This window comes from Prosopis cineraria, unplaced genomic scaffold (genome assembly GCF_029017545.1).
Source record: "Prosopis cineraria cultivar Desert tree isolate PC_DT_omini unplaced genomic scaffold, ASM2901754v1 PC5, whole genome shotgun sequence".
Classification (NCBI taxonomy): Eukaryota; Viridiplantae; Streptophyta; class Magnoliopsida; order Fabales; family Fabaceae; genus Prosopis; species Prosopis cineraria.
Window position 1 is genome coordinate 2,406,780 of NW_026555336.1, and position 17,752 is coordinate 2,424,531.

Genomic DNA, 17,752 nt, shown 5'->3' on the forward strand with positions numbered 1-17,752 from the left:
GTGTACTGACCGAACCAATAATTGTGAAGGAAGCTTTGCAAATTCCTCAATGGTGAGAAGCTATGACCAAAGAGTATGATACATTGATGAAGAATCACACTTGGGATTTAGTGCCTTTCATAAATCAGAAGGTAATTGATTGTAAGTGGATATTCAAAACATTTCTTGCTGATTGATCAGTTAATGAGTATAAAGCCAGATTAGTTGCTAAGGGCTTTCAACAAGATGCAGGTGTTAATTTTGTCACCACCTTCAGTCCAATTGGTAAACTTACAACAATAAGTATCATATTAACTATTGTTGTCACTCTTTATTGGCCATTAAGGCAATTAGACATCAATAATGCCTTTCTTAATGGTTTTCTCCATGAGGATGTATGATGTAACCAGTTGGCTTTAAAGATTCTACACAACCTCATCATGTCTGTAAACTTCGCAAAGCTTTATATGGCTTAGGACAAGCACCACATGCTTGGTTTGAAAGGCTTTATGGTGTTCTCACAAGTTGAGGCTTCTATAATACTAAGAGTGATAATTCCCTTTTTGTCTTGAGAATGACAAGTCATATCATTATCATTCTTATATATGTAGATGATATATTGATAACTAGAAGTAATGTTACCCAAGTCCAGAATATCATTCAAAGGTTGGGTGACATGTTTGCCTTGAAAGATCTCGGAACCCTTCACTACTTTCTAGGATTTGAAATCGCCCGAGATCATACTAGAATTTTTATTCACCAAGGCAAGTACCTTGAAGATTTGCTGAAGAGATATAAAATGATGTATGCAGCTCCCTATGATACTCCTATGGTTGGTGAAAAAATCATAGGAGATGATTGAGGCTTTCTAATAGAAGATGTCACTAAGTATCGAAGTGCACTTGGAGCATTACAATACCTCACCAACACACGGCCAGACATCTCTTTTGCTGTCAATCACCTAAGTTAGTTTCTCAACAAACCTACCACAAAGCACTGGAAAGGAGTCAAACGTATCTTCAGATATCTCAAAGGAATGGCTTGCACTAGTATTTTCATTACTCCTTCAACGCAATTACATATAACAGCATATTCTAATGCAAATTGGGCAGCATGTCCTACTGATAGGAGGTCCGTGACTGGTTACTGTGTGTATCTTGGCAAATCACTAGTGTTATGGTGCTCTAAAAAGCAAAGTGTTGTAGCTAGATCAAGCATTGAATCAAAATATAGAGCCTTAGCTGACACTGCTTCAAAAATTACTTGGATTAATTCTTTACTTTTTGAGCTATGGATTCCAAGAACTCGCACACTTGTCATATGGTGTGACAACATCAATGCAACAACATTGGCAAAAAACCCAGTCTATCATGCTAGAACAAAGCATATTGAGATAAATGTTCATTATGTGAGAGATCAAATTCTTGCAAGAAAATTACATATCAACTATGTTCCATCAAAAGAACAGAATGTTAACTTGTTCACAAAACTATTATATCATTCTCCTTTATTTGAGGAGCAAACTCGGTGTCATTGACATACCCTCTCATTCGAAGGGAGGAGTTAAGAACAAGGCTCATATTCTTTCTAAACCTAATATTGTCTACAACCTACGTGGTAGATCCAAACCTAAGTCCATTATCTCAGAAGATACTAGAAGACATTAGATCAGATATTTTATTTGTTCTTATCCTTTATAGCAGACACGTATACTGTACCTTTTTATTGTTTCAGCATAATTGTACGCTTGCACGACTGTAGCTCTGCAGGCTCTATATAATTTGTCCTATTCACAATCAATAATAATAACAAGAATAATTCTTCTACCATATTATCTCTCTTCATTTTTTATCTGTCCAGTATTTTATTGGGATCACTAATCCGCCAAGAGGGCCATATATACTCGCTCGCGGCATGCAAGGATTTGTTGTATACAGGATCCGATAGCAAGAACATTCGGGTGTGGAAGAACCACAAGGAATTTTTTAGGTTCAAATCAAATAGCGATTTGGTAAACGCAATAGTGATTGCAGGAGAGAGAATCCTCACGGGTCATCAAGATGGAAAGATCCGGGTCTGGAAAGTCTCCGGTGAGGATGAAACACTGTAAAAGCGAATGACCACCATGCCTACTCTAAGAAACTACAGCAAATGTGCAACGAAACCCAGCAATTACATGGAAAGTCAAGACAAACGACACCATAGCAAGCTCTGGATTAAGCACTACGACGCCATCTCGTGCCTCGGCCTAACAGAAGATTGCTCCCTTATTTACTCAGCTTCTTGGGATGAAACGCTCAAAGTATAGCGTGCAGCGAACTATAAATGCCTAGAATCTGTAACCGCTCACGACGACGCCGTTAACGCTTTGGTTCTGGGATTCGACGGATTGGCGTTCACCGATTCCGCTGACGGCACTGTAAATGTGTGGCGGAGGGAAGTACAAGGAAAAGGAACGGAGCATTTTTCTTTTCAAATGTAATGATAAAGCAAGAGAGCGCAATAACGGCGTTGGCAATAAACCCACAAGGGTCCGTTCTGTATTTTGGTTCGTCAGATGGGTTGGTGAATCATAGGGAGTGGGATAGGAGTCTATCTCACGGTGGCGTTTTGAGGGGCCATAAATTGGCGATTCTGTGCTTAGCTACGGCACAGAGTCTATTGTTCAGCGGGTCTACTGATATGTCAATATGTGTATGGAAAAGGTCGTTGAACGGAGAGCATCATTGCATATCGATTCTGAATAGCCATACCGGTCCGGTGAAGTGTCTAGCGGTGGAGAAAGATCAAGAGGCTATGTGCAATGAGCAAAGGTGTATTCTGTACAATGGGAGCTTGGACAAGTCGGTGAAGATGAGAAGAGTGTCGGAGCAATCCTCTATTCAGCATCAGTCGCATCGTAATGGTGCTGAAGTTTACCCTAGATCTTCATCTCTGAGGAAATATGGATCAAGAAGATATTGAAAGCAGGATTGTGTCTATATGTGGAATAGTGGATATGTATATATTTTTGTGGTTTTAATTTGCTTCTTTTTACTTGCAATTGTAATCTCATTCACTGTTTGTGAGTGAAAGGTGAGATCTTCATCCAAGTGTGAAATAGATAAGAAAATTAAGGAAGAGGTGTATTGTAATCAAAACAAGAGGCTGAAAAATGGATATCAGGTTCGGGCCTTGCTAAGATGTAACCTCGTAACTACCCGCCCATTGTTCTATTCTCATCTTTCGATCCTCTAATTGCCCATATTCTATTTATTAAGTAGTTTAATGGATCAAGTGTTATTTTATTTTTGGCGGAAGAACAGGAAATTGAATATTTCTGTCATCTATGCTTCAATGAGGCCTAGTGCAATCTTCTGCTGAACGATTAATTGATAAGAAGATCCATTTATTCTCATGATAAAATCTGGTGTGGCCTTCGGTTGAAGTTTGACGTGGATTTGAGTAGGTTGATGTCAAAGCTAAATTGTCCTGTTTCCAAATGAGAGTGGCAGGCAAATGATTATATTTGTTTCAATTTTTTGGTGCACAAACCGAGCTTGTTCAAGATTTTAGGAAAAATACTAATTCCAATCTTGATGAGAAAATTATTGTTGAATAACACTTCTCAGCCATGAAAAGTTGTGAAAAGAATTGGAATTTTGATAGTAAAAACAAAAAATTTAAACAGTAATTAAATACTAATTTAATGTTAATGGGTTAAAGAATAAAATATTTTAAAAGTTTTGTGAAAAGAATACTAAATATTTTTTCTTTTTAGTTGAAATAATTTTATTTTAAAATTTTAGAAAAAGGAGGATTTCGACCCGCTGTTAACCTGATTAACTGTTGACAGTTAAATATTGCTTTTGACTAATAACTCTTACGTGTGTAAGTCTTCTCCTTCCTCTTCTCTTTCCTCGTCTTCATCCTCAAAGTTCCAAACTAGAAACCCAGAGAGATTAACAATGAACATCCTTCTCACTACACTTCTTTTCCTCATTAACCCAATCATCCTCTTCCTCACTACCCCAATCATCCTCTTCCTCACAAGATCAACGAAACGGTCATCATCATCATCAAGAAGCAGAAGAAAAGTCCCTCCTGGTTCACAGGGAATCTCCATTATAGGACAAAGCTTCGGTCTTCTTCGAGCCATGCGAGCCAACACCGTAGAGCAATGGATCCAACAAAGAGGGAAAAAGTATGGGCTGGTGTCGAAGTTGAACCTGTCCTGCAAACCGACGGTGTTCATTACGGCCAGGCCGCTAACAAGTTCGTGTTCACTGATGACGGAAGCACACTGGCGAACCAACAGACGTAGTCAATAAGGATGACACTGGGAGATCGAAACTTGTTGGAGCTGAGTGGAGAAGATCATAAGCGAGTGAGAGGAGCGATTGTGCCTTTCTTGAAGCCAGAATTGATTCGACGCCATGCCTTGCTGCCATGGCGCCAGCGGGTTGGCTGGTCAATATCGATTTGGGGGAAGGAGCAGAGCTTCAGTGGCGTTTCGAAAATCGTGCTTGCTTTGGTTCTAGGAACTCTTTAGTGAGAATTCTCAGTGAATTTCCAATCGGAATTCTTGGGGTGCTTCTGTTATTCGCAGGGATTGAACCGGCCATGGCTTACAAGGAAATGAACATGAAGCAAAAGCCGTTTATGATGCTGGTTTATGCTATTGTTTCTCTCACAGGCTCCGGTGCTGCTATAGGATTTGGATGTGGCAAAATGCGCTGTATCTACTTTTGAAATTGAGGGAATTTGATTGATATTCCATGTCAACCAAGTGCGATACTTCGGAGGGCCTTTCTAGATTTTTTTAAAATTTTTTTTAAATGCCACCTGTTAAAAAAAAAAGTTAAAATAACTGGCAACAAGTGATCTCACCGGTAGCAAAGTGAAATTGCTCTCTCTTTGAAAATTTTGAGCGAAATTGCTCTAATAAAAAGATAAGAGTAATTTTTAGAGCAATTTTGCCCTTTAATCCAACATTAATTATCTAATCAAGACATGAATTGTTATTCTTTTAAGATTTTATTCACCATTATCGGTTGGAAAAACTTTAACACATGATTCACTTCAATTGATGTCTAAAAGTGATTGTACAAGATCAAACACATCTTAGCCACTGATCACCTATTTATTTGATTTGATCCAAAAACGATATTTGATACTGATGCATACATGTCAACCCCATAAGAACAATCATGCCTAAAAGGGCACTAACAAAAGAAAAACTAGGCTTCACTTGGCCTCACCCACTTGAAAAAGCTACAATGAAATACATCCATCGAGTTAGAATTTAAGGCGAGGAACAAGAAAGATCTCAAGTGGGGTTGCCTTTATATTTGTCAATCCAGGTCCCATAGTCATGTCCACCGGTTCATTAGAGGGAGTAAAAAGTTCAAAACTATGCAACAATGTAGCCAAGGTAAGATGCAGCATCTGTAGTGCTAATGATATACCAGGACATGATCTCCTTCCTGAGCCAAAGGGAAGCAGCTCATAGTTTTGGCCCCTCACATCAATATCCTTATGACTAAATAAGAATCTCTCAGGTTGGAAGCTCTGAGGATCTGGCCACACATGCTCGTCACGATGTATTTTCCATATGTTCACCATCAACTGTGTGCCTGCAGGAATGCGATAACCAGTGGAAAGCGTGCAATCCTCAATTGCTTCAAGAAAATTTATGACTCCACTGGCAGGATAGAGCCGCAAGGACTCCTTCACAATGGCTTGTAGATAGGGTAAACTCTTGATGTCAGATTCTTTGACTTGTCTATCTCTCCCTATTTGAATATCTAGCTCATCTTGAGCCTTCTTCAACACCCGTGGATTGTTAAGTATCAGACATAAAACCCATGTTATTGCGACCAATATGGAGTCAGCTCCTGCTATCATATTCTGCAACAAAGTACGTGGAAGAAGAGAAATGATTATCTTATCATTCTCTCCAATAATGGGTATTCCAAGGACATAGATTCCTTGTGCAGGCCATTAAATCAATACTACATGTTTTCTGTTTATATGTGTGAGTAAACACAAAAAGGGAAAAAAGAAGAAGGGAAAATCAACTCAAGAAACTCACCAAGCTAGTAGCCTTGATAATAGTATCAGAGTCAAAAAAAGGAATTGGGTTTTCCTGGAGGATCCTCAGCATCACATCCATTAAGTCTTGTTCTTCCCGTGCTTGCTCACCTAATGGTCTCCTCTTTTTGTGTTCCTCCAACCACTCACCAATGAGTTGGTCCAATTTCTTAGCGGTCTTCTTCATTTGCTTTTTAACACCATTCATATCCCACCACTTAAGCACTGGGATTGCATCAGATATCACAGGAACCCCAAATAGATGTATTAAATCTCTAATCACTTTCTGACAATACTGTGCCTCACCATCCTCAGAGCTTGCTCCAAAGTATCTCTTACCCGCCACCATTCTTAGAACAACATTAAAACACAAATTTCCAAACCACTGCTTCATATCCACAAAAACCCCATTTTCAGGGCATCCTTGCTTTGACCATAAATTGTACAGCTCTTTTACTGCGATCTCCACCTCAGTAGTCCTCAGGTGTTTTAATTGGTCAAGCCTGTGGTTTGATAGAAGCTCGATTGTTGCAATCTTTCGCACCTCGCGCCAGTAAGGGCCATAAGGTGCAAATCCAAACATTGCACAATCATAGCCCAGTAGCTTTGAAGCAGTAACGATGGGTCTGGTGGAAAATACTCTATCATGTACAGTGAAGCACTCTCTGGCCATTTCCCAATTGCTCAATATGAGGGCTTTGTATGAACCCATCTTTATGGTAAAAGCCGGTCCATACTTGTCAGCCATGGCAGCTAGTGTTTCATGTAACAGTTGATGCCTACCAAAAAGATAAAGATGGCCAATAATAGGCAAAGACCAGCCTGCTAGAGGGGCATTAGAGACCTTAGTATCATCTGTAAGCCATCTCCTGAAGTAGTAAATAAAGGTGCAGACCAGGAAGGTTAGCAAGCTGATGATCAAGGTTGGTGAGAATGGGAAGGAATTCTCCATTGCATATGATAGGATTGAATTATTGAAGATAGAGAAGGACAATGAACATTGGATAAAATACCTTTCTGGGTTTCATTTATGTAGGGGATCCTCATTTAGGTTGCATAGATACAGGTACGAGTATTCAATATGATACAGCATGATACAGGGTACGGCAAATTTTTTATATTTTAGGATATGGGTATGGGGATATTTATAATGTATATTTCAACATTTTATGATATAAGATAGGCATTTTGATTTTTAAACAAGAATTTCTAAAATAATATAAAGATATTTATTATAATTAATTAAAATATTAAGTGTTTTTTTAAGTTTTTAAGTGATATAGTAAAAAATTATTAAAAAAAAATCATATTACAAATGTTAGAATATGAGATACATATATAGAAATATCTTACAAATATCATATTGAATATATACCGAATACGGCTGCGTTTACTTTTTTAAAATCCGTGCTACATAGATCTTCATCCTGCATCTCTATTTTTTTTTTTTTTTAATTTTGTGTTTTGGAAGATTATGTTGTCTTTTTCTCTCCTGTTCTGCGGGCTCTTGACTTTTCTGCAATCTCAATGTCTGGCTGCCATTAGTCCAGTTCACTATGAAAGTAACAAAATGATTTTATAGTGCTTTGGATAATGTTGCGTGTAATAAAAAATTAGCGTCCACATTATGCGATGAGCATGGTCCGTTTCAGCCTACAATGATTTCCACCACCCCTTTAAATTAATATTTAAATATTTTTAATATTATATTTATTAAAATAAAAAATATAAAAAAAATTGATATTAAATTTAGACTATTTAAAATATATTTAAATAGTTAATTCATACAATTTATAAATTTTTTAATATAAAAATAAGCCATCTAAATTATATCTAAACTCTCTAAAGTTTATCTTGAATAGTTAAAAAATAAAATTATAAAATTGTTAATATTAAATTGAACTGCTAGATTAAATAAACACTAGTCAGATTGGTGATGAATAGATTTATTAAAAAATTTTTAAAAAAATTATTTTCATATTAATAAATATAATATTAAAAATATTTAAAAATTAATTTAAATGAACAAGGAGATCAATTTAGACTAAAATAAAGGGTCCAATGAGAGTGATAAACACAAAATGCAAATCCTAAAAGATTATGGGATAACAGCAACATGACTTTGACTTAGTGAAAAGTGTGAAGATTTTGGGTTTGGTGCAGGCAATTCGAACTGTAAATATGAAGATACAATACTCATGCTATTAATCCCGTGACACATGAAAACTACCGAGTTAACCGCTTGGATAGATTCTTCATCTCCAACTAGAGCAGGGGGGAGCGATTTTTCTCTCTTGAAATTCCAAAATTGCTTATAAAGATACTTATAATTCATCTATCAGTACGTTTTCTTCTTGACACTAGGATTCAAAGCCACACTACCAGATATAGCTCAAAAGCAGGGCAGAGAGAATGTTATAACAAATATTTTTTTCTGGGAGACAACAAGTATGTAAATGTGACGATCTGTAATCATGAAAATGACATGGATTATGTCTACAGTTGTTGATGAGAGCGTTGGACGATGAACGAGTCATTTGTAAGTGTTGACTTTGATGGGAAGCAAAAGTGGAAGGGAAAAGTGGCATAACGATTGTCTTGGGCGTTGTGTACATACCCTACTTATATTTCCTCATCATTTATCAATCTCAATGAATTTATTTATTTAAAACAAGAGGTAGCATGACCATTTAGCCTCACCCAAAAAATGAAAATTCAAATTACAACACGCATAAGACAAAGTTCAAATTACAAGACATATAAAACAAAACCCAAATTTCAAGGTATGATGCTATGCATCCATTTTCAGCATATACTATTTCCCTTTTAAATATTTTAAAAAAACTATCATATTTTTTATTATAAAAAATTTAAAAATTTCAAGAAGTATTTACTATATTTTTTTCAAATTATCCCTTATAAAGTTAATGTTTATTTTCACTGAGCAAATTTGTTTCGTCAACTACAGAGATAATTTAATTTAATTTTTAAATTTTTAGATATAATTATTATACTTGATTAATTTTTTTAAATTGTATGAGTTAGTTGTTTTCTTTTATATTAAAAAACAGAGAGAGTACTTCGCATTCTTGACACATTTCACACCTACTTCTTCCAGCCCCTTTACTAGAACCGATAAATGATAATTAACTCCTTGAATATATCTTGGAATGAAGAAATTTTTTAACTTAAAACCCTATTAAAAATAGAAAGAGAGATATACAATATACAATGAGTTATAAAATTAAAGGATTTAAATTCTCTTGACGTTTTTTTTGGGACAAATTCTCTAGAGGTTACAATTCGTGTATTTCAGTGAAATTTGCTCTTACTAGTATTTTTCATCCTTTTATTATTTTTTATAAAATATAAAAAATTTTCATCTTTTTTTAAAGTAAACTTCATTGGAATTCACAGATTCTAACTTTACAGGATTTAAATCCAAAACTAAATTTACAACAGAGATAAAATTAAAAAATAAAAATAAATAACTCTCCATGTATTTTATTTTAAGACTTAAATTTTTTTTAAATAAAAATGCTCTATAATAAACATCAGATTATATCGGCCTTACTTGTTCTATTGCACCTTTTTGCACGCCTACAATTTATAAATGGGTTTACAAGATGAAGACATGTTGGAGATTGTCAATAGGGGAATACTTATATACCTTCATAATATAAAAATACTTTATTATAATGTCAATGGGACAAGATGCAGTAAAAGAATGAATTCATATGAGATAATGGATTTTAAAATTTTAAAAATTAAATTCTTTTTAAACGATTGGATTTGACGCTCGTCTTTTTGTTTTTTAATTATTGTTGATGCTTTCAAAATTTATTAATCAAAATTATTCTGCAGATATGTTGGGCCTCTAATTGCAGCTCATGAAACTTATACAAAAAGGTTATTAAGAAGGGTAAATTAAAACTGAGATTTTTTTTAAAAAATATTTTGCATACACATCTTATGCGAAGTATTTTTATACATAGTCCAGTATTATATGATTTTTTTCCAGACAATATTTTTGTTGAAAATTTAATAATAAATACCCAAAACACTATGCCCTTCATAAGTTAGGGATAAAGTTTGATCAGCGACACTTGGAATTGCATTACAGATTAATTAAGGTTGATCAGATGTGCAGAAATCAGTTTGGTGCCACAGGGGGCTGGATTCTCAATTTCTTATGTCTATCATTTAGAAAGCCTTTTTTTTTTTGGTATGATTATTTCATATTTATTCTTTAAAAAATAACAAAATATATATGTGGGACTTATCTCATTTTTATGGCTATCAACAACTATACTTTTTTTTTTTAATAGAAATCAGCATCTAAAATTTATGGCCAATGCCCGGTTCAACTTTGAGCAGTTGATATGCGAGCCATTCAAGTTCCTTTCCCTGATCATAGTTGTGTTCTCTAGAGAATGGACTGAGTCAGATGACCCCGTTACAACTTCTAAGGCTCCAACCAGAACCTAAATTCCAACCCAAACCTACTTCTTTAAAGTAAGACCCAGAATGAACAACTTGTTTGTTGAGTTTAGATGGACCATAATTTTGAGACGAAATACTTTATATGCTTCCTATATGAATATAAATAGAAAGTTGGCATTGCTTTTAATTTAGAAAAAATAATAATAAAATTTCTCTCAAATTATATAAATGACAAGATAGTCTTTCAAAATATTATAATTTCATTAAAATTTTTAAAAAAATTTCTGTTATTAATTAATTTATATAAATGATTAAATTGTCATTATTTTAAATTAAAAAAATATATCAGGTCTTCATTTCCCCCATTTCCTTCATGCTGAGAATCCATTTTCTTTTTGTTCTTATCTAAGCTCCCTCGTCTCACATCAACCATCTAACCGTTGCCGTCTTGCCATCACCTTTTCGTTGTCGCCCTATCGCCGTCACCGTCACAATTTCACCGTGAGTCTTGGTCATTGATGAGGTAAGTGGTTTGTTCTCTCATTTGTGTAGCATTTTCCTATTTTCGAGACCCATTTTTGCTCTTGGGGTTTGTGCTCTTGGGATTTCTCCTTCCATTTGCAAGGCATTTTTCGATTTTTTAGTCCAATTTTTGCTCTTACGTTCTGTGTTTAGGGTCTATGATGTGACAAGTTTCAAGTTCAATGACTTTGCTATAATTTTGTTTAAATTTGGTTGGTATGACTAAAGTAGATTGGTAAATATTAATGGGAAGCTTTAATTATTTATGATACTGAATATGGTGAATATATCAAATCTATTCAAAAAAGATTTCTTGTACATGGAAAAATGAGATTGAAAAATAATAAAATTTAAACTAAAGGCTTGGGAAGAGTTGTCAAGGTCGAGAAGGCTAAGAAATCAAAAGCTAACATAAATGTTAAAAAAAATAAATATGAGGTTCATTTTCATATCAAATACTCTACTAGGCAATTCATGAAACTAGTAAAGTTCGAGAAAGTCAATAAAAACTCTAGGACAAGGGTAGAGAATATAGAATTTGGCATGTTGCTTGATACATAATAAAAAACACTCTCTTGAAACCTCTATTTTTGATTGATATCTTTATATGATTTACTCACCTGTCAATTTCACATTAGAGGGAAGTTAAAAGAAATTAAAGTAGAAGATATTCACATTTTAATGGAGTTACCTTATGATCAAAAAGAAACTAATAGCTAAAGTTATTTGGCTTATAGTACCCCAACAAAATAATCTATGTGTATTCTACCAATCGTTATAGCTTATATCGTTTATGTCCTACCATTGTTTCCTTCTACCACGTGTCATTATTGTTTATATAATCCATGTTTGCAAGAAAGATTATGGTGTTCTTATCATGATTTGGTTAAAAACATGGGATCCCATAGTATTACAAGACTTCACTGATATACACTTGCATTTTCTTTCACATTATTCCTTCTACTTGTATCTTAAGATGACAAGTACCTATGTCTTTAGTGTAGGAAGAAGTTACTAACTTTATGATTAAGCTATTATGATGGCTAATTAATCATCCAAAAAATAAAAAGTCCAATGTGGCTTTGAAATTACTTCACTACTGTAGGAATGACTTTTAACATTGAACTTTTTGTATTAGTCATTTAATTGATGTGGAAAAGATTTTTCACATCTATTATTTAGAAAATCCTTGTGAAAAAACTTTTCACAACGATTATCTACAAATGACCATTATGAAAAGTTACTTTCCACAACAGCTATTTCTAGATAACCGTTGTAAAAAAAATTTCACAATAATTTTCTACATAATCATTGTTAAAAGTGCATTTTTAAAAAAAATTGTTTGTTTTTCTATACATCTAAAATTTAAAACTTGTAAATTGTATAGATTTCACAACATTTATAAAAACCTAGCCAGTTGAATCGCAATGGCTATATAACAAGTTATGACAATGCTAAATATACATAAATAATCCTGCATCAATAGCAATGTTAACTAAACATTCAAACAATTTAAATATCCAAGTTCATTTATGCAAATACCCAGCTATCATAAAATATAAATTTGAAAATTAAATGAAGGTTTGAAGGTATAAATTCATCTATTAAAATACCTAATTATACAAATATTCAATTAAATCAACCATCTATAGTACCAATATTCAATAAAAATTGACAAAAATAAATAAAAATAAAGACTTACTATAAAGCTTGCAAAGATTGTCTAATGAAAGAGGAAGATGGAAGAAGATGGGAATCACCCACACCTGTAAGTTTAAATGAAAAGATGAGAAGAAAGGTGGAGGCTTTGAGTAAGAAAGAAAGAAGAGAGAAGAAAAGAATTCACTCACAGATCTAAAAAAGTTGAGGAAAAATATATTTGAAGAGTTATCTAACCAAACAATGGAGGAGGAGGAGATGGAAGAACCTATAGGAAAAATATATTTGAAGAAGATCATCAACAATGGAAGAAGGAAGGAAAGAAAATGGAGAAAAGGGACCTCTTGAACGAAACCCACTAACCTCTAAAATACTCAAAAAAAAATCGGTGAACGGAGAATGGTGGATGGCGACGAACAGACAAAGAATGGCATAAGTCGACAGTGACAACGATGAAAGGTTGAAACTTTTTAACAGTTTATGAGTGTGAGAGAGCTGTTTTCTAAGAAAAGAGAAGAGTAAGAGATGCTAAAACACAAAATAGGGTGTTGAATTAGTTAAAAAGTTATCAAAGAGAAACAATGTTGGTTATTAAAATGATTGATATTATTTAACACTTTTTATATCGGTTATATAAAAAGATGATGTAAAAAGTTAGAAAATTTTTAATTTTTAATTTTTTTTTAAATTTTTTCACAAAAGTTCAAATTTTTTTTATTTTGTGAAAGTTTTCCATGTTGGTTTCTATAAAACTGACGTGAAAAAAAAATTTTACATTGATTTTTTATCTAACCAATATTAAAACTCTTGTAAATAATTATATTTATGCCACCGTCTTTTTTTTACTATTATTTTTTATAAAATTGACGTTAATTTGCAATGTAAAAAACTTATTTTTTAGTAGTGCTTGGTGAAGAAAAGTTATGGGAATAGCGACTTTAGGATATAGGTTGTTCATTCCTCAATGTAAATGTTGATAGTACTTCACCATACATGTAACGACTTATTGAAAATTTTTAAATATATGTAATGATTTCTTGATTCAAGTCTAAGTGATCTAAATATCAATGACTTGTACTATTTATAATTTTATGAATTGGTGTAGAGTTTCTGTCCAAAAATACCGTCAATTGCCATCAATAATGATTGTCTACACACACAAGTACATACATATTGTTAAGTATTTGTGTAGGCCTTTGTACAAAATCACAGCACAGCGCACCTAGATCTTCATCTGTATCATTGGTACTTAGTAGTACCATTTAGTGAAAGTGAATGGCCATCTTAGTGCATTCCAAGCGTAGGGAACCCAATTACCGATTTGATGTAAATGCTATACTTAGCAAGAAACTTGATCGTCCACAATATACTTTGAAGTTTAGTTATTCCATAAATCCAGAGTTAAAACAATTGTAACCCCTCATTTGATATTGCTAATTAAAAGTTTATCTACACAGTACAACAAAAATATTTTTTCTGCAATGCAAAAGGCATCAATCTGTATTCACAGTGCCTAATTAGGGAAGACACTAGCTATATATATATATATATATAAACCCAAACCCAAATACAGTTTTATTTCAGGTCTTCTTATATCTTAGTTCCTACTCACATTTGATAGATCCATACATGTAACTTTGTACTCTACATGATAATGTTGGAGGTTCCCTAGAAGTTTAAGTTAGACATTCTCCACCGCTTTTAAAAGCTACATATTCAAAATCATGATCTTGCGTGCCAAAAGGAGAGTTTGCATCTCGCATTCACAATCTATCCAACTTTATTAGTTATTTATATTTACATTGACAATCACAACTTTGATTACTAAAATAACAACTACCCTGTAGCAAATGACAACTTTATTTAAAAGAATTAACATTGTAACTTACATTTGTGCTTTTTCAATTGTTGCTTCTTCATTACCATTTCCTTTAAACTTATATACACATGACTATTTTCAACATTATACTCAAATAGGGTAGCAATTTCATCATCATCAACAAAGTTTATAAGGGTCCTTTCATCAAAGCTTATAGTGTATTTCATGTCACTAAAATTAGCGTCAATGTCAAATTAAGATGATATCATTATTCTCAATTCTTCAAGTGTCATCCCCTCTCTCATCATTTTTATCCCCACACTTCCTCAATCATATTGTTTTTTACCTTCAATATTTTTTACAAATTGTTCCTCTTTGTGAAAATAACAAAATAGTTCTTTTTCAAAAGTAGAAGCAAAAGAAGAAGCAATTTCTCATACCACCCGATAACAATGAAATTACTGTTTATTAAAATATCTATTTCCTAAACGTCATGATTACATATATGTCATATTTTATCTAACAATAATATTTCTCTTATATTCATAACTTTATATTAGTTATTCATATTTTTAATTTATGTATTTAGTACACGATTAAAAATGATATCGTTTATCATTTACTTATACAAACTCAGCCATATCCATGAGAATCAATCTATACCCATGCGATTTAGACATACCTCCTATAAAGTAAAAATGAATACCTCAATTATTATAATATTCACATTAACTTTAGCTTTAACTTTTACAGTTACCCACATCAACTTCAACTTTTACAGATGGAAGAAGAAATTTTCAAATGGGAGAAAATCAACATGGTAACGTCAGAGGTTCCTTTCCCACGTACAAATGAAGACCTTAATAAACATAAGAGCAAAAAAAAAATTACCCCAATGCAAGCTAATAGAGGAAGATTTTAGCTAAATGGTAGCTTATATCTCCATCCTTTGCGAAGTTTCAGAAGTTGAGAAAACATGCATGAGCCTCCTCCTCCTCCTCCTTGAAGAAGGATAAAGATGATGATGATGCGTGCGAATATGTTCTGGGCCTTGGGACTTTAATTTTTAATAAAGGCAAATAGGTTTTTTTACTTAAAATTTATTGACAAAGAATTTAATAGAATTATAATGTTTTGAAGAATTAAGTTATCATTTTTATAATTCAGGGTGATTTTATTGTCATTTTTCCTTTAATTTACAATATCACCAAACAATGTACCTAATAAGTCCTCTTTTACTTTCTTCCTCGATGGCAGCCTCAGCCCTCAAGCTCAAGTGCAGAACAAGACATATATGGCTTATTGTTGTAACATTGGCAAAGTCTATGGTAACACAACTCGTTGAGAAATCTGCAGATATTGATGAACTACTCTTGAAATGTTGTGAAATCAAACTGTCTCACTCGCTTGTTTAAATAAACAAACAAAATTGGTCAAACCAAATAAACTTCTTAATTATTAAAAGCAAGCTCCTTATAAGCTTCAGCTCTTGCAACGGTTGGTTCAGCAGATGAAGGCCATGGCTATGAAGTGTTATTACAACACTTTGGCCTTGCTATTTTTTCTTCTGTCCCGTTATTGTGCGGCTGCCAAACAGGATGGTTTAGGAGCGTCTTTTATATTTGGGGATTCTCTGGTGGATGCGGGAAACAATAATTATCTATCAACTCTGTCAAAGGCAAACATTCCACCTAATGGTATAGATTTTAAGGCCTCAGGAGGAAATCCCACCGGCCGATACACAAATGGAAGAACCATTGGTGATATTGTTGGTAATTTTTCTTTCTCATCAATTAATCTTTGTTATCAGCAAAATGATAAACCCTTTTTTACTTGTATCTGATTTCACTTTTGCTTTTTAAAGGAGAGGAGCTTGGACAACCAGATTATGCAATGCCATTTTTGGCTCCAAACGCGACTGGCAAAGCTTTACTGCATGGAGTAAACTATGCTTCAGGAGGAGGAGGGATTCTGAATGCAACTGGAAGAATATTTGTCAGTATTTTTACAAGTGAATATGCATTTAATTAGACAAGATAATTAAAAACTTAATTATGTTGTGACGTGTCTGTTGAATATACATTCATCAGGTTAATAGGATTGGAATGGATGTTCAGATAGATTACTTCAGCATCACAAGAAAAGAGATTGATAAATTGCTAGGCAGAGAAAAAGCGAGGCAGTTTATAATGAAGAAATCCATTTTCTCAATCACAGTAGGAGCAAATGATTTTCTCAACAACTATCTTCTCCCAGTACTCTCCATCGGAGCTAGAATCTCTCAAAGCCCAGATTCCTTCATCGACGATATGATCAGTCACTTCAGAGCCCAGCTCACTGTATGTACATTCAATTCATTATTTTATGTAATCTTAATGTTGAAATATACATCTTTAAACGTTGAAAATGAATGCTATCAGAGACTGTACCAACTGGATGCTCGGAAATTTGTGATCGGTAACGTTGGTCCTATAGGATGCATTCCGTACCAGAAAACAATAAACCAGTTGAATGAAAATGAGTGTGTAGATTTGCCTAACAAACTTGCACGTCAATATAATGCAAGACTGAAGGATTTGCTTGCTGAGCTTACCGACAACCTTCACGGAGCCACCTTCGTGTATGCAAATGTCTACGACTTGGTGTCAGAACTCATCAAAAATCACAAAAACTATGGTACTAATTCAGACAAAGACTTGGATATTAATAGTAAACTCTACAAAAATAATATGATCTGTGGGGTGTGTACGTGTTAATGCAGGGTTTGCAACAGCAAGTAAGGCATGCTGTGGAAATGGTGGTCAATTTGCAGGAATAATTCCGTGTGGACCAACATCAACCATGTGTTCAGATAGGGACAAGCATCTGTTCTGGGATCCTTATCATCCAAGTGAAGCAGCAAACCTAATACTCGCCAAACAGCTTCTGGATGGAGACAAGAGATGCATATCTCCTGTGAATCTTAGGCAGCTTCGAGACCTGTGATTAATGTTTTCCTTTCCGTACCTCTCTGTCTGTATGTCATGCAGCGGTCCGCGCTTTGATTTGATGAACTCAAATATAAACAAATATATATAATTTTTTTTTTTTGTGTCTTTGAGTGAATAAATATGTATTTTACATACACTTGGCTAGTTCGGCCATTGTGGGTCGTTTCAAGTAGATATGGGTCTGATCTTGATTTATCGTGCTGTGTGTTTGTGATGGTGACTATTTTCTAACCCGGAATGAACCTGGAGGAAGTATAATGTTGTTGAA

The 17,752-nt window shown here is 33.9% G+C and overlaps 2 protein-coding genes and 2 pseudogenes across 2 annotated transcripts; 3 read left to right on the forward strand and 1 right to left on the reverse strand.

Moving 5' to 3' along the window:
- Window positions 1-1,771: 1,771 nt before the first annotated feature.
- LOC129311465 (protein JINGUBANG-like) lies at window positions 1,772-3,241 on the forward strand (annotated as a pseudogene).
- A 452-nt stretch (window positions 3,242-3,693) lies between these two features.
- Window positions 3,694-4,760, forward strand: LOC129311861 (taxoid 14-beta-hydroxylase-like; annotated as a pseudogene).
- A 322-nt stretch (window positions 4,761-5,082) lies between these two features.
- On the reverse strand, window positions 5,083-7,089 carry LOC129311860 (cytochrome P450 CYP82D47-like). The gene is made up of 2 exons (XM_054954331.1): window positions 6,053-7,089; window positions 5,083-5,868 (listed from the first exon to the last, which is right to left on the reverse strand). The coding sequence occupies exons 1-2, from the start codon at window positions 7,001-7,003 to the stop codon at window positions 5,257-5,259; spliced, it is 1,563 nt and encodes a 520-aa protein (XP_054810306.1). The 5' UTR covers window positions 7,004-7,089; the 3' UTR covers window positions 5,083-5,256.
- An 8,908-nt stretch (window positions 7,090-15,997) lies between these two features.
- On the forward strand, window positions 15,998-17,752 carry LOC129311967 (GDSL esterase/lipase At2g23540-like). The gene is made up of 5 exons (XM_054954487.1): window positions 15,998-16,266; window positions 16,359-16,489; window positions 16,585-16,833; window positions 16,915-17,170; window positions 17,256-17,752. The coding sequence occupies exons 1-5, from the start codon at window positions 16,005-16,007 to the stop codon at window positions 17,477-17,479; spliced, it is 1,122 nt and encodes a 373-aa protein (XP_054810462.1). The 5' UTR covers window positions 15,998-16,004; the 3' UTR covers window positions 17,480-17,752.

Coding starts and splice junctions, on each gene's coding strand:
- LOC129311967 (XM_054954487.1), top strand. CDS start 16,005: ATGAAGGCCATGGCTATGAAGTGTTATTACAACACTTTGGCCTTGCTA. Junction 16,490..16,584: donor ATGCAACTGGAAGAATATTT/GTCAGTATTTTT, acceptor TACATTCATCAG/GTTAATAGGATTGGAATGGA. Junction 16,834..16,914: donor ACTTCAGAGCCCAGCTCACT/GTATGTACATTC, acceptor GAATGCTATCAG/AGACTGTACCAACTGGATGC.
- LOC129311860 (XM_054954331.1), bottom strand. CDS start 7,003: ATGGAGAATTCCTTCCCATTCTCACCAACCTTGATCATCAGCTTGCTA. Junction 5,869..6,052: donor TTATCAAGGCTACTAGCTTG/GTGAGTTTCTTG, acceptor ACTTTGTTGCAG/AATATGATAGCAGGAGCTGA.